This window comes from Mustela erminea, chromosome 4 (genome assembly GCF_009829155.1).
Source record: "Mustela erminea isolate mMusErm1 chromosome 4, mMusErm1.Pri, whole genome shotgun sequence".
Classification (NCBI taxonomy): Eukaryota; Metazoa; Chordata; class Mammalia; order Carnivora; family Mustelidae; genus Mustela; species Mustela erminea.
The window spans coordinates 69,488,576-69,506,007 of NC_045617.1; the positions used below are offsets into that span (position 1 = coordinate 69,488,576).

The 17,432-nt window shown below is 35.7% G+C and overlaps 1 protein-coding gene across 4 annotated transcripts in view; it reads left to right on the forward strand.

Moving 5' to 3' along the window:
• Positions 1-17,432, forward strand: part of MED23 (mediator complex subunit 23) — a 44,146-nt gene that overhangs the window by 23,737 nt on the left and 2,977 nt on the right. For 3 of the 4 annotated variants that reach the window (XM_032339506.1, XM_032339508.1, XM_032339507.1), the window contains 14 exons: positions 955-1,097; positions 2,194-2,368; positions 3,477-3,640; positions 6,258-6,382; positions 7,420-7,625; positions 7,714-7,894; positions 8,896-9,066; positions 9,496-9,712; positions 11,285-11,521; positions 12,464-12,629; positions 13,431-13,503; positions 14,508-14,722; positions 15,860-15,980; positions 16,941-17,072. In XM_032339506.1, the coding sequence (XP_032195397.1) occupies positions 955-1,097; positions 2,194-2,368; positions 3,477-3,640; positions 6,258-6,382; positions 7,420-7,625; positions 7,714-7,894; positions 8,896-9,066; positions 9,496-9,712; positions 11,285-11,521; positions 12,464-12,629; positions 13,431-13,503; positions 14,508-14,722; positions 15,860-15,980; positions 16,941-17,072 (2,326 nt within the window). Of the gene's footprint in view, positions 1-954; positions 1,098-2,193; positions 2,369-3,476; positions 3,641-6,257; positions 6,383-7,419; positions 7,626-7,713; positions 7,895-8,895; positions 9,067-9,495; positions 9,713-11,284; positions 11,522-12,463; positions 12,630-13,430; positions 13,504-14,507; positions 14,723-15,859; positions 15,981-16,940; positions 17,073-17,432 lie in introns of those variants that run through there. The other variant, XM_032339509.1, reaches the window with a different exon arrangement.

Consider the following 17,432-nt stretch of genomic DNA (forward strand, 5'->3'; position numbering starts at 1 on the left):
AGAAGGAATTGACGCTGACTGAAGCGTGCAAGGCTTACCTCGTGGTGTTGCCATTTTAGCTCATTTCTATAATGTAAGAATGTAGACTAGTGTAGCTTGATCTTCTAATTTTTTTTGAGAAGGGCTAGAAATCCAGATTTTTTTTTTAAAGATTTTACTTATTTATTTGACAGACAGAGATCACAAGTAGGTAGAGAGGCAGGCAGAGAGAGAGGAGGAAGCAGGCTCCCTGCTGAGCAGAGGGCCCGATGCGGGGCTCGATCCCAGGACCCTGAGATCATGACCCGAGCCGAAGGCAGAGGCTTTAACCCACTGAGCTACCCAGGCACCCTAGAAATCCAGATTTTTATTTCTAGTCTTTTAGCTCTTAAGTATTGGCTCAGAGTTCAGACACTCTGTAGATACAAGAGAATGCATTTGTGGGACATCGGTTCTAGAAGAATCATACTCTTTCTAATGGTAAATGTTGTCATGGCATTATACATGTGCTTTACCTGCTGTGTGCCAGAGTTGAGTTTGGATCTTAGCAGTGATTTTTTTAAGTAATTCTGTAATAAAAGTCATTTAATTTCTCAAATAGTTTTTAGTTACATATTTGAAAAAGAAAACCAGACTAAAACTATTTATACATGCTCTTTTTGTTTAAATGATTTTGGGGTTTTTGGTTTGTGTGTGTTTTAGTCTTTTTTTTTTTTTAATTCAAGTATGTTTTTATGAGTCATACCCAAATTTTGCTTTTGCGTGAGCAAAGGGATCCTGATGCACATTGAAAGCACCATGAAAACCAGAATTAGTCTCAATGCATCACTATCAAGTGTCCTGCACAACTTAAATATTAAAATGGAACTCGTGCATTTCATGTATTTAAGTTTAGATATATACCAGATTCCTTATGAGTAACTGCTTATCTATTTCAAAAATATGGATTTTTTCTTTTCTTTTGTTTTTCCTCAGCCTTATCCACAGCATTGCTACCAGAGTGATAAAACTTGCTCATGCAAAATCCAGCGTGGCCTTGGCTCCAGCCCTAGTGGAAACTTACAGTCGTTTATTGGTGTATATGGAAATAGAGTCCTTGGCATCAAAGGGATTTATCAGTAAGACAGGACTCTTCTGGTGTTTATAACCATTAACACATTCATTAGTTCAACAGGGATTCTTTTAGGCCCTGGGGATACAATAGTGTGCAAATGTCATTGCTGTCATAGAGATTACCTGCTAATGAGGGAGACAGAAAAATAAATGAAGTATGGAATATGTCAGATGATAGGTTTTATGGAGAAAAACCAAGCAAAAAAGAGGGGTAAGAGTGTAAGAGTCAGGAGAGTGAGTTGTACTTTAAAGTTACGATAAGAAAGGGGTATTTTTCACGTATTGCATGGATCCCTGGATGTGGTGCATATACAATGAATTTTGGAACACTGAAAAGAAAATAAAATGATATTTTAAAAGGGGTATTTTGTTAAGTGCTTGGGATACAGTGAGCTAGACAGACATGGTCCCTATTCTCATGCAAGAATGTGTGGTCCCATGTGCTGCTTCTGCTGGTTTGGCCCTAGGGCTATATCTGACTGGCAAAGGAGTTTTCTTCATTTCAGTAGATAGCTTATAGTGTCTGTTAATTGTTATGCAGTTCTAAATAATAGATACTTTCTAATATAGAAGTGTTTTTCTGATTCATGGTAATTACAACTTTTTAGTTATAGTTTAGTATAATTTTAATTTGAACATAATTACTTTTCTTCCCAGATAATTGAGGGTTGAATATAGCTTTTTTGGGAGAGAGGAAAGAATAAGAGTGGGTGTCATGCAATTTGTATGTTAAAAAATGATCCTCATGCTTCAGAAGATTGGGAATATTAATGTTATGAAAGTAATTTAAAAAACAACTGATAAGTGAGGAAGGGTAATTTTTTTTCATATGCTGTCTCATTTTTTTCAGATGAGCTTGAGTACCATTTATCATAGTCCAACAAAAAAAGAAAAAAGCAAACTTAGTATTCTAATTAGGATATGGGTTTTTTTTCCTTACCATTAAGGAAAAATTAATGGAGAAAATTTAGTGGAGAAAAAGTGTGTATGTGTGTGTTCATGATCAAATCTTGACACAGATTTTACTCCATGTGATTTTTCTTCAATGTCTTTTAAACATAGCTTTTATAATTGGTACCTTAAATTGTCTTGTTCCTCAAGGTCAACTTTTGCCTACTGTTTTCAAGTCCCATGCTTGGGGAATCTTACACACACTTCTTGAGATGTTCAGCTACCGGATGCACCACATCCAGCCGCATTACAGGGTGCAGCTCCTGAGCCATCTTCATACTCTAGCCGCCGTTGCACAAACCAACCAGAACCAGCTCCATCTCTGGTGAGTTCTGGGATGACGGTCTTTCCCTAAGATTTCTTAGAAACTGTGTTGGACATGGGGAACTTAATCCCTTATAGTATTTGTATTCATGTGTCATAAATCTCCTCTGCTTCTAGGATATTTTATTTCCAATACAGAAGAAATAGAGGACAGCTTTTTTTTTTAAGATTTTATTTATTTTGAGAGAAGACAGTGAGAGAGAGCATGAGAGGCAAGAAGGTCAGAAGGAGAAGCAGAATCCCCATGGAGCTGGGAGCCTGATGCGGGACTCGATCCCGGGGCTCCGGGACCATGACCTGAGCCAAAGGCAGTTGCTTAACCAGCTGAGCCACCCAGGCGCCCGAGGACAGCTTTTTAAATAGGAAGTTATTAAGGTAATTCGGACCTCTCCTGGTGATCTTTGGCCTGAGAATGAGTACTTCCAAGGCCTTTGACAAAATGTTCCAGTTTATTCCTTTAGAATATTGGATTTAGGGGCACCTGGGTGGCTCAGTGGGTTAAGCCACTGCCTTCGGCTTAGGTCATGATCTCAGGGTCCTGGGATCAAGCCCCACATCAGGCTCTCTGCTCAGCAGGGAGCCTGCTTCTCCCTCTCTCTCTGCTTTTCCCTCTGCCTACTTGTGATCTCTCTCTCTCTGTCAAATTAAAAACAAAAAATTTAAAAAATTAAAAAAAAAAAGAGTATTTGATTTAAATACATTTCAGATTATGGTTAAATTATCATGTCACTTTGATTTAGCTTTAAGTGAAAATATATTTTCAGATTGAAAAATGTGATTTTTGAAATGTTGTATATCCAGGTGAAATTGTGTAATCCTATAAGCTATGAGCTACCTTTTTCAAATGAGTAGTGTTAGATGGTTTTGCTATAAAATTTGGCAACTCGGTTTTTATTTATTTATTTATTTATTTTGGCATCTCAGGTTTTTAAAACTAAACAAAGCTCATTCTCACACAAAGGAGGAGGGTGTTTTTTTAATCAAAGAACAGAAATTCATGGTTTTCATGTTTTTCCATTTACTCAATCTAGAATTAGATTTAAATCTATAATTCTGAAACTTTATATGTAACTTAACTTTTTCATTTCTTTTTTTTTCCCACCTTTCAGTGTTGAGAGCACTGCACTTAGGCTTATAACAGCATTAGGGAGCTCGGAGGTCCAGCCACAGTTCACACGCTTCCTAAGTGATCCCAAAACAGTGCTGTCCGCAGAATCCGAAGAGCTGAACCGAGCCTTGATATTGACCTTAGCTAGAGCAACTCACGTAACAGGTACAGTGAATATGATGGTTACCACTGACAAAAACAGATGAATTAGAGCATGCAGTGTCCCTACTGATTATTTAGGGGATAACATACTGAAAAGACCCGTTTCATTTGTTTGGAAAAAATAATGCTTGTTTTAATACTTTCACCAGTTTAGTCATTAATGTAGGTTCTTCTGTGTACTCTTATTTTAACTGAATTGAGCTTCAGTTTTCAGCCATTTTACATCATTTTTAGGTAGTGGTTCTTGAGGTTTTTGGTCTCAGGACCACTTTACATTCTTAAAAATAAAAAATGAAATTCCCAAAGATTTTCTATTTATATGGATTTTATCTATCAATATTTACTTTATTAGATACTAAGATAGACGCTTTTAAAAATTTTTTACATTTAAATTCAATTTAGGTAATATACACTGTATTATTAATTGGATGCTTTTTTAATGTTTTTTGACTCACTTAAAAATAATGAACTTAATATATATTAACATAAATGGCATATTTTTTGTGAAAAATAAACTATATATTCTCCAGACAAAACTTTAATGAGAAGAGGCACCATTGTTTCACATTTTTTGCATCTCTCTTTAATACCTGTTGTAAAAGAAGCTTTGCTGGATTCTCATATTTACTTCTACATATCATCTACTGTAATATGTTATTTTAGAAATAAAAAAAAATATGGCCCCACACAGGTAAGAGGTTTTAGGGGAGGAGTGTTTTAATGGCCTTTTCCAATAATTGTGAATATTCTCTGATGTCACACAAAATTGGACAAGTGATGGTTTCTCAAACATTAGTTGCAGCATAGAATCCAAAGTTCTATCAGTGACCTTTGTGTACTCTTACTTTATAATCCTGTGATCTCTTTTGCACACCTAGTGGATTTTTTAAGTTCATGTATATTTTGGGGTGCCTGGGTGGCTCAGTGGGTTAAGGCCTCTGCCTTCAGCTCAGGTCATGATCCCAGGGTCCTGAGATCAAGCCCCACATTGGGCTCTCTGCTCAGCAGGGAGCCTGCTTCCCTTCCTCTCTCTGCCTGCTTCTCTGCCTACTTGTAATCTCTGTCTGTCGAATAAATAAATCTTTAAAAAAAAAAAAAAACGTGTATTTTATAACTTCATGAATTAGTTTTTGGAAAGCTTTGGTTTACTGTGTTACGTAGATCTTATAAATGTGGGCACACTTCACTATGCAGTATCTTAAAATCACATTTGTTAATATCGCTGCACATTTCATTAGGAAAATCATTAAGTTTTGGAAAACTATAAGACTTATAGTAGTGGATACAGGTTTTCCAAAAATTTGATTCTTCACTGGAAAAGTCAAATTTTATCATTGGCAAAAGATGTTGTCATTTGTTTTCCTTGAAGTAACAAGTTCCCTTTGTTAATTTTCAAGAAAATTTCTGCTTAATGCCCAAATCCGAATAACTGTAGTTTTCTGTCAGATGTTCTTTCAAATAAAAGTGGAATTCCAATAAAAAAAAAGGAGCTAACTTAACTCAATATTCCACACATGATCTTAGCCAAAAGGCCAAGAAGAGATTTAACTGAATATTTAAACAAAATTGCAAGTATTTTTCCTTAAGATACCCATCATCTTTTGAAGGGTAGCTAAGACACTTTATGCATATTTCCATTTTTATCATAACATAAAATTAGATGTACTTAAGGGCTAAGATACATTCCTTTCACTACTTCAAGGATATTATTGAATAAAACTGGCACTTCCCCTCTACAGCCCCTCTCTCCTATGAGAGCGTAGTGAAGATTACAGTGGCTGTTAGTATAGTCTGGTGCCACTGTTTGAATGTTCTAGGGGCCAGCAGTTTTATTTACCATTCCCTTTTCTCCATCAGTGCACATATCAACACAGAAAAAGGTTAGTACTATCTTCTTATTACTTTAATAGTTTTGACCTCATCAAATCCTTGAAAGGATGTATTGGGGACCCACAGAATCTGCAGACCATACTTTGAAAACTGCTGTTTTAAAGAAGTAGTTATTGAATTTAGTAACCTCAAATACATTTGTGTGAACTATCTTATTTTACATAAATTAACCTTCTTGATTTAGAGAGTTAAAGTCTGTAGCTATTTCAACCACTAGAAAAGATACTTTCTTAATTCTGTTTCCTTGGCTCAAGAAAGTGGTGATACCTCATTGTCAGAGTGAACTACATGAGCAGTCATGGAGGGCTTGTATCACTGTTAGACCACTGGTGCTCTGTAACCTTAAAAAAAAAAAAATTGCAGGGGCACCTGGGTGACCCAGTCAGTTAAGTGTCCAACTCTTGGTCTCAGCTCAGGTCTTGATCTTAGGGTTATGAGTTCAGTTCCCATGTTGGGCTCCACACTGGACATGGAGCCTACTTAAAAAAAAAAAAAAAAGATTGCAATATCCTTTGTCTTCTTTTCATAAATTGTGCTCATATTTACTAATTAATCATTCAAATTATTTATAAACTAAGAGAACGTAAGTTTAAATTGAATATAACTAGTTAAGCAGTGAGTGTATTGCTATGCAATTCAATGGGTGTACATAATTGTTACTTTCCTTATGATATCACTTATAAATTGTGGGTCATTTATATCTGGATTACATCTATTTGTTTATGTTTAGATTTTTTTACAGGCTCTGATTCAATTCAAGGAACTTGGTGTAAAGACATACTTCAGACCATCATGAGTTTTACTCCTCATAATTGGGCATCACACACTCTTAGCTGTTTTCCAGGCCCACTACAGGTAATTTGGTCTTAATTACATATTGAATGTATACAAAGTCATTTTTCCATTTAATATATATGAAATCATTCTTCCCCATTAACTCATTTCTTCCCACTTAGTGTTATTCTAGAGAGCTTGTTTAAGTGATTTCCAAAGGAAATTAGCTTATATTTCCTTTTTAAAAAATCTTTGCTATTCCAGAGTCTCTTGAGTTGTTCCCTCTCCTACTCCAGAACTAAATATATTCCTAAAAATAAAATTTTCGTTTTATCTTATTAGTTAACAGTTTAGGAATCTTGTGAGAATTAACACATTACCTGAAAAAATGTGTCTCTCTCTTAGAATTGAAATAGGGAGAAATACAGCTTAACAGAGCCTCACAGAATACACATTGTTACACTTGACTGAATTTTTTTTTTAATCACACAGAAAAACTATTAACTTGGCTTTTATGATATGGAGAAAGGAAAACCTCATTTGTCCTCTACTTTTCAGAGAAAAGTTTAAGCGCCGTGGGCATCTGCTTTTTAAAACTGCCAATAGGGCTAGAGCAGTAGTTCTCAAACTTACCAGAATTACCTAGAGGGCTTGTTCAGATAGACTGCTGAACTTAGAATTCAGTTAGGTCTAGAATGGGGCCCAAGTCTACATTTCTTACAGGTCCCAGGTGATACTGATACTGATGATCTGAGGTAGTATAATGGATTTTCCTTATAGAGATAACAAAATATGTAACGAAAATGTACATACATTTCTTTCTTTCTTTCTTTCTTTTTCAAAGATGAACAGAAGATCATCAGATGATTGAAGAGGCTCTGAATTCAGGCTGCTTGGAATTTCTGCTTAGGAAATCTAGGAAAGGAATTTTTGAGATAATCTCCTCAAGCCTGTGTATTTTCCCATTATAGAAATTCAGGTCTTGATTACTAAGTTGCTTGAGGTCACACAAAGTTTATTAGTATCAGAATCAAGCCTAGAACTGGTTTCTTGACTCTATAGCGAGTGCTCTTCTTTTTAATATAACCCTTGACGTAAACTTCTGATCTTCCTTTTAGGCATTCTTCAAGCAAAATAATGTACCTCAGGAAAGCCGTTTTAATCTGAAAAAAAATGTGGAGGAGGAATATAGGAAGTGGAAGTCAATGACCAATGAAAATGACATCATTACCCACTTCTCTATGCAAGGCTCTCCTCCTCTCTTCCTTTGTCTTCTCTGGAAAATGCTCTTAGAAACAGATCATATTAATCAAATTGGCTATAGGTAAGCCAGAAACCTAGATCTGCATTCCATTTGACAAACTGTTATACCATATAGCAATATAACTTATTTTTTACTCTTTGTTTTCTAGAGTATTAGAAAGAATTGGAGCCAGGGCCCTGGTAGCCCATGTGAGAACATTTGCAGATTTCTTAGTATATGAGTTCTCTACATCAGCTGGGGGTCAGCAACTCAACAAATGCATTGAAATTCTTAATGACATGGTATGGAAGTATAACATTGTTACACTGGACAGATTAATTCTCTGCCTGGTAAGAATATGCTTATTTGAGAATAAGTTTCTAAGCTGCTTCATTCTCTTGGATCAAGGTGTGCTACTGACAGATCTTGCGCTAATCAAGCTATATTGCTTCTAAGGATTTAATGAAATTATACTATTATCAAGCATTGCTATCACTTCCCTAAGGAACTAGAGATTTCCCATTGTCTGTCTTCATTCATTCAGCAAGTGTGTATTAAATTTCTACTGTGTTCTATGCATAGAAAATATATAAATAAATAAGACAGTCATGGTCCTGGCCTTGTGATACTGTAAAAGTACAAGCAATTAGCCCCTGAGTTGACTTCCAAAGGCTGCCACTAGAGGCAGAAAGTGGTTTAAAAAAAAAAAAAAAAAAGTCATTGTATTTTTTTGCAGAGTGCTAATAATCATTTCTCTACACTTTGGCAGCCATATTCAGAACTGAATATTTCTCATAGCCACTCAATATTCCCCATATTATTTTTACTCTTCGCTTGATGTCTATTTCAGGCAAAATTTTAAGAGAAGACACAGAACCAGGCTGGAAAATGCTACTTTTTAAAAACTATAATGGTGATGTTTGGAGTGACTTAGTTGATTAACCTCTTAGCTGTGAAACACAAATATAAGTATGGTTATGATATAGTAGGAGAAATGAGCTAAATCTATAAATCAGTAAAATAGAAGGCTAAGATAGAGGTGTAAGGAAAATATTGCCTGCCAGCAATAAGAGACCGTCTCTATCTAGGTGAGAGATCTTGGAGGATGGATTGAATTTCAACCAAAAAAGAGGGACATTTTGGGCAAAGGCAATGGTGAGAACCAAAAATTGGCAAGAAAGTCAAATATGTTTAGGGAATTCTGAACAGTTGGTTAGGGGTAGACTAGACATATAATAAAATTCTAATAATAGTGAGATATTACTATAGCACATATAGACTATCTAGTAGCAGACCCATGCTTTTGCACAGGTCAGACATTTTAATACCATTTTTCTGTTGTTCTTCAAAGGCCATGCGTAGTCATGAAGGAAATGAAGCCCAGGTTTGTTATTTCATAATTCAGTTGCTGTTACTCAAACCAAATGATTTTAGAAATCGAGTAAGTGACTTTGTGAAAGAAAATTCTCCAGAACACTGGCTACAGAATGACTGGCACACCAAGCACATGAGTTATCACAAGGTACTAATTCAGTTCAGTGCTTCAGTGAATCCTGTTTATGCTGTTCTTAGGAATTTGGCTAATTGGTTTGGTTGTTTTCTCTTTGGTTCTCTGTTTTCCCTCTAATCTATATAGAAGGAAATTAGCTCTCTAAACTGCCTCAAGGTTCTAGAGTAGCTCTATGTTAGGAATTTATTGAAAGTGCAGTTTTAGTAGATATGAATAGTTACAAAATGAAAGGGTTATTATAAATTCTTTTTACATAAATCTCTTTTGCTATGTCTTTGGGATAATATTTTTTCAAGTAAAGCACTCTAGATTTATTTCATTGCATTATAAAAACAAAAATGGTTTCATATTCTTTTAAAAATGACAAGTTTATTTAGCTTTATTTTTTTAAGAGAATAGAAAAAGATGTCCTGAACTTTTGCCATTTATTCACTTCCATAGAAATACCCTGAGAAACTGTATTTTGAGGGCCTGGCGGAGCAGGTTGATCCTCCTGTGCAGATCCAGTCTCCCTATCTACCCATCTATTTTGGAAATGTGTGTCTTCGATTTCTCCCAGTATTTGATATAGTCATCCACAGATTTTTAGAGTTGCTTCCAGTTTCCAAATCACTGGAAACTCTACTAGATCACCTTGGTGGCTTATATAAATTTCACGGTAAGCTTTTTCAAATTATAATTCCATCTAATAACTCAATAAACAAAAGTAGTCTGGACATGACCATATGGGTAATCATGGTTTAAACATTATATTTTAATTGTTTTTCAATAAAAGTGTTTTGACAATAGTGCTATATAGTGATGCTGTGAAGTATAAAATAGTTGACATAAAAATATGAATAGGTAGGTCATGGCAAATGTATTAAATAGCAGAAATAAAAGTGATATGCAAGAGATGACCCCTTTTACATAGAGTATGATTAGTTGCCAAATAAGTGGAGAAGGAGAATGGTATGATATGAGCTCAGAAGAGACTGATGTGACTTTGAACTAACTCAGCAGGCTTCCTTAGATGATAGGATTCAAGCTGTTGATATATGTGATTTATATAAACAGGCAGAAAAAGAGAACACTCTAGACAGAAGGAATCCTTTGGAAAAAATCACAGCATTTTGAAGACAGTCTCCTCGTTGGCTAAATTGAGAATTTAAACTTCGTACCCACCTATAAATCACCTTCAGTGCCAGGCTGAGAAGTTTTGATCTTATAACCTGCAGATAAAAAGCATTACTTGAGAAAGATAAATCTAACTGTAGTTGGCAGCATGTTTCGGAAGGAAGAAGCAATTTCAAAGACTTCCGTCAAAAAATTCAGTTATATGATTAGTACCTGAACAGCTATGATGATATTGGAAATGAGAAGGAAGGGACAGATAGTCAAGGAAGAAGAACAGGGCTTGATTAGCTGCTCATGGAGAGACTATAGAAAAGAAGATGTCAAAGACAACTGTGGAGCTTTAAACCAGGTGACTGGAGAATGGTGGAGTCAGCCACAGGAGCATGAAAGGCCTGGAGCAGCCACTGTGGGGACAAAGCAAATTTCTCTGGGGGCAGTTCTTCTCAGTCCTTTGTCTAGATATCGTCCTCCTAACCAGAAGTCTGAATTGCATTTTAGCACTACAGAATAGGTATGAAGTTCAAGCAAGCATTCCTTTAAAAAATTTTTTTGGAGGGGCAGGAGAATTAGGTAACATCCACATGGTAGAGAGGGGTATGCAGTGAAAAGTAGTTAACTCCATCATGACCTCTAGCTGCCCAGTTTCTTTTTCTGTAGGAGACCACTGTTACCAGTTTCTTGTGTATCCTTCCTTAGATATCCTGGGGTTAGTTTTTTTTCCCCCACAAATAATATAGGATATACACATTGTTCTGCATGTTGTGTTTAATGCCTTTATAATGTGTCAGGATTGATTATTTTATATCAGTACCTAAAAAACTCATTCATGCCACACATGCCATGATTTACCTTGTTTTGACCATTTGGACTATTCGAATCTTTCTGCTAATATAAGCAGCGTTGCAGTGGATATTCCTTTATGTGCCATGTATATATTATTAGAAGCTTTCTGCCTTGTCCTAAAATAAAAATACTCATTGTATGCCATTGCCCAGCATGTGAAATAGTTTCATGAGTTTCTGAGCTATTTTTTGGTAATCTTGAAAACAGAGGGTTAGTTTTTCATTGTGGGTAGCCAGATTAACATTGTGATGATGTGTTTTCTTCTTGGCAGATCGCCCTGTGACTTATTTGTATAATACTCTGCACTATTATGAAATGCATCTGAGAGAACGCCCACATCTCAAGAGAAAGCTTGTCCATGCCATCATTGGCTCACTCAAGGATAATCGACCACAAGGCTGGTGTCTAAGTGACACATACCTCAAGTGTGGCATGAATGCACGGGAAGAAAATCCTTGGGTCCCAGATGACTCCTACTATTGCAGATTGATTGGCAGACTAGTAGATAATATCCTTTTCATTGTGATTTTTCCAGACCCTTCAGAAATAACTAAAGGTTGATTTGTGAGAATATATATTATCCTTTCAAGGTAATATTTTTATATATTCCAAAACTTCAGTTCTTTTTTGCAATTATTTTTATTTTTACTTTTGTAAAGATTTTGAAAGCTTAAATTAGCATCAGGTTAGCTGCCTGATAGGCACACATTCACTTCATTAAATTTTATATCTAAAAAATAGACCTAATGAGGCTGTTTCAAAGAAAAAAATTATATTCCTAAAAAAAAAATACTCTGTATTATAGTAAATGTATCTGTTTGCTACTGGAGAACATAGAATTTTTTTGCTTTAAATAAATCCTTAAATGCTTTTTAAAAATATTAATAGATAATAAAACTTATTTTCTCTCTTTTATAATGAAAAGGCTGCTATATATGTATTTTTATTTCTTTATTTTGATTTCTTGTTTTAAGTTATTAGCACACTGTGCTTATCATGTTTGTACATCATGCTACTGTTTTGTGATTTGTTTTGCTACATGAAGGCATTTGTTTCCTGAAGTAAAAGAATTACTCATTATAAAGTAATCTTATCAGCTGTCTTATAACTATTAAAAGAAATGGTTGGATGCAGCCTGGGGCTACTCTTGTTGCCTCTCTAGCTATCTTGTCACAGTTACAAAACCACAGGTATATAAGAACAACCATTTATACCTGTGGTTAATCACATTGTTGCTGTCAGTACATTTCAGTTATGTCAAACTGATGTGTGTTTGGTTCCTATTATTTGCCTAATTTCTGTTCAGTCACTTCTTGGGGACTTATAATCAGGTAAATTGGTAATAAAATGAGATGTTTACATGGGAAACACTTTTAAAACTATAAAGTACTACAGATGTGAGCCGTTAATCTCAAAATAAACAAACAGTTATAGCTTTAACCATCTGCACCGATGGCTGGCAAATCTCCTGGTCCATTTCCAAACTGTGACTGGAGATTCAATGAGTTTCCCAACCCAGCTGCGCATGCACTGCATGTTACTTGTGTGGAGCTCATGGCCTTGGCCGTTTCAGGTGAAGATGTTGGAAATGCTCTTCTAAATGTCGTCCTGAAAAGGTATGTATCCTGTTTCATGCAATAACATTCATTGTTTATTTGTAAAAAAAAAAAAAGAATGATATTTTATTTGGAACTGTTAGACAAACCTGTTTCCCAGGGCTGTTGCATATGGGATAGTAACTGTCTTTTGGTCCCAGATTTTATCTTTGTGATACAGATGTAATGGAGTGAGCCCTGGACAGGGTCAGAAGACCTGGGTTTGTTCCCACCTCTACTCTTCAGCAGCTATTTGACATTTAATAAATTTAGGAATAATGTTAACATCTCACTGAAGATAGCCTTCAAGATTCCTTTCTTGAAGATCAACAAAAAGTAGAGGGTAATGATTGGAAAAGTATAAATAAGTAGAAATAGTCTTTCATCCCAGCAACCATTGTTAAAGGAGACAACTAAGAAAAGCCTTACTTAGCTTTTGGGTATGTTAAATTTTTACTCAATAAAAATCCAGTATAGCTTGTTTTTTTCTCTTTTTTTAAGATTTTATTTATTTATTTGACAGAGAGTCAGCAAGAAAGGGAACATGAGCAGGGGGAGTAAGAGAGGGAGAAGCAGGCTTCCCGCTGAGCAGGGAGCCCAATTCAGGGCTCAATCCCAGGACCCTGGGATCATGACTCAAGCCAAAGGCAGACACCCAATGACTAGCCACCCAGGCACCCCCAAAAAATTCCATTGTAGTTTTATTGAAGTAGGTCAGTTGTTAGCCCTGAATTATATGTATTCTCAAAATAAGATCCATTATCAACCATATAAAAATATTTTTGTAATTTCACATTTTTAATTTTTTTTCTTCACTTTTAGTCAGCCATTAGTGCCAAGAGAGAATATTACAGCATGGATGAATGCAATTGGACTGATCATTACTGCATTACCAGTGAGTTAACAACTGTGATTTATATGTAGTAATGGAATGCAGTTGTCCTTGTTGGTCACAAAAATAAGATGCATGTAAGATGGCCTGTACAAGGACATCACACAATTAAGTGTTTACATATTTTTTAAGTTTTTATGGTATTACTGCTTCAGAAACCTACGGTGAGTATTTTGTTTGCCTTCTCCCTGAGATCTAAAAACCTGTCTGACCTATGAGTCCCTGCATCCTTTGGTCCCACCTTATCTATCCAACTTTGCTTTGACATTAAAGTCTGATCTACTTTTGACCACTTAACATGTTATGTATCTAGAGTCTTTGCTCATGCTAATAGCTCTTGTTGAGATATGTTTTAAGTACTTCTGATGTGTTGCATAATAAGACATGCAGAACCCCTTTCCTTCTGTCAGTTTTTCTAAAGCTTATTCATTCTTTGCCAGCTTAGGTCCTGCTTCTTCAGTGAGCCATTCCCTGACCTTCCCTCATGTGAGGTCCCCCTTCTGTGACCACCTGTGTCTACTCGGCACTACACAGTTGACTGTTGCAGTTATCTTTCAGTATCAGTAACACTGTCTTAGCTCTGTGCTCTACGACTTGATTATTCACCTCTCCAAATCAGTCATTTTTTCCTTATATGCCTCCAAAATATATATATTTATTTGAGTTATTTATGTGTAGTAGTGTTGTCTATATAATAGGTATTGGTAAAAGCAATTTACTGTGTAGTAAATACCAGATACTAAACGAACTAGGCAGACACATGTATAGAGCCCTCTTAACTCACAGACACTTATCCCCAGGTTCTTGCTGACTTAATTTGACTTAATGATGAAGACACCCACTTTTGCTTTCAAAATCTCCGTTACACAAGACAACGTGCTAGAGAAGTAAAAAACTTTAAAGAACAATAAAGTGCCATGAGTTTAGGCTTTGGAGTGGAGTATTGGAAATGGGGTGGAATACCTGATAAGGGATATTTTTCATCAGGCTTTCCTCTGATTTTAAAGGAACCATATTGGATTGTCCTGCATGATCGAATTGTGAGTGTTATCAGCAGTCCCAGCCTGACATCTGAGTCAGAGTGGGTTGGCTATCCATTCCGCCTCTTTGACTTCACTGCTTGTCATCAGTCCTACTCTGAGATGAGCTGCAGCTATACGTTAGCTCTCGCACATGCTGTGTGGCACCATTCTAGCATTGGACAGCTCTCTCTCATTCCCAAGTAGGTATTGTGATTTCGTAAGTAAACTGGACCTTTTTCATTTTGTGTTTATTAATCTCATTTACACAGGAAGTATATATCTCAATAGAGTAGCTTTCAAAGTGAGTTTTAATTAAGTAGAGTTTCTAGATAATGAGAAAGCTCTCATATTTCAAAATTGTTTGAAAAAATTACTTTGTATAGGGGCGCCTGGGTGGCTCCCTGGATTAAGCCTCTGCCTTCAGCTCAGGTCATGGTCTAGTGGTCCTGGGATCAAGCCCCTCCATCAGGCTCCCTGCTCAGCGGGGAGCCTCCTTCCCCTTCTCTCTCTGCCTACTGTTCTGCCTGCTTGTGATCTCTTTCTCTGTTAAATAAATAAAATCTTAAAAAAAAAAAAGATTTAAAAAAATTAATTTGTATGAGCAAAAAATAGTCTGGCATCTAGTTTTCCATTACAGTTTCAGGAGGTTTAGTCAAATGCATGCTTTTTCCAGAATATATCCCAAAAGCTGCATTTTGAACTGAATAACTCATAATAGCTATTTTCTGATTACTTTTCTTGACTATAAAATTGGTAGTAATTAGAGTCAAATTTCTTGAGAATGACATTTATATTAGATTGGTTATTCTCTTTCTTATTTCAAATACAGGTTTTTCCTGCTATTCAAAAGTAAAGTATTCCTGTGAAACCTTCCATAAGCCAAACTGACATAAAGTGAAGCACATGCCGCCCTTTCTGAAAGTTCATGTCATACCAATTTACTTGTACAGAAAACCTACATTAGTATCTCTTTTTGATAACCTAAAGAAAACCAAAGAGAATTTTTGCTGTTACGAGAAAAGCCATTGCTATAATAATGTAGGCCTTTTGTAAAAGCAAAGTGGCATAACACAAATTTTCAGAAAGCAGGCAGGGGATAACTGTGGTTCACATTCAGTACTTTTACTGTTGAGAATGACTCCTCAATCTGAAGTTATTTATTTTGATAATCAAAGGAAAACCATAGCCAGTGTGAATTTAAGATTAATTAGAAAAAGAAACTTTGCAAAAAATTACAAATTTTAGGAAATGCCTGGGTAGGCTGTATCAACAAAGTTCAAACAATTCAGCTGATTTGAAGTGACAAGAAATTTTTATTTCTAATCTTCAAATTTTAGGTTTCTCACTGAAGTCCTTCTTCCTATAGTGAAGACTGAATTCCAGTTGCTTTACGTGTACCATCTTGTGGGACCATTTTTACAAAGATTTCAGCAAGAGAGAACACGTTGTATGATAGAGGTAAAATATAACCTGTGTTGTCTGTGATAAGATAAAGATCTATTGATGTTTCTTTCCCAGGGTTTTCCAAACTGTATATCATCATAACCATTAGTGAAATTAGTTTAGTAGGATCTAAGAACAATTTAAGGGATTTAGTGTGCCCGTGTCTCTAATGAGTTTGATGTGGGATGTATTAAATTGGAAATGCAGGGGAAATACTCATTCTTAAGGCTGAAGAGAAAGTTAAGGATGGAGAGGTGCATTTGAGAGCCTGCGCTGTAGTACAGAGGAATTAATTAAAATCATGGGAATGGATAAATCAGTCACCTAGCAAGAGGACAGAGAAAAGAAAATGAGACAAGAATAGAACTTTGAAGTCTGAGCCAACAAATGAACCAAGAAGATACAACGTAGAGTAACCCTGAGACTGCAGTTATCTCAGATATGGAGAAATGGTTTCTAGAATGGAAATCGTCTCTCTCTTATATTTTAAACGACATTACTGAGTTATGAAGAGAAATTGCATTTAAGCCCTCTTAGGGGACATTTTGTAGCAGTCTGGATTCTTTTGTAAATGCAGACCATATCAGGGTGCCAGGGAGACTCAGTCAGTTAAGCATCCAGCTCTTCATTTCAGCTCAGATTATGATCTCGGGGTAGTGGGATCGAGCCCCATGTTAGGCTTCCTGCTCAGTGGGAAGTCTGCTTGAGATTCTTTCCCTCTGGTCCTCCCCCCACTCACATGCACACTCTCACATACTTTTTTTTTCCTCTCTCTCAAATAAATAAATAAATCTTTAAAAAAAAAAAAAAATGCAGATCCTATCGTATAGCCCATCCAGATTTCTGTAATCAGTGACAGTTCTTCAACAAATGTGTTATCCCTGTATTAGTCTTATTATGGAGTCCCGCTACATCATTCCAAATAATTGAACCTTTTTTGCCCACTTAAATAATTTTATATTATTTGTTAAATAGATCGGAGTGGCATTTTATGACATGTTGCTGAATGTAGACCAGTGTAGTGCCCACTTAAATTACATGGATCCCATCTGTGACTTCCTGTATCATATGAAGTATATGTTTACTGGTGACAGCGTAAAAGAACAAGTAAGTTAATTATCTTTTAATGATGTTTAGTTTAGAAAACTTCAGTATATGATGATAACTTTTGAGTACTTTTGTTATTTTTTTTTCTTTTAGGGGAAAGGATTGATATTATTAGACCTTTGGATTGATATTATTAGACCTTTTTAGACTATGTGAACACATTATTCTGCATATATAATTCAAGTACTAGTGAATATATTTTATAATTTCTCACACTTTTTCGCTTTGATATTTGCAACAGGTCATCTGAAAAAGACTTAGGTGGTTGATTAACAGTAATCTCATTAGGAAGAAACAGTACAGAATGGCTACGTTTTTAAGACCAGAGAGGTGCTGTGTAATGAGTGAAGAAGATCCCAC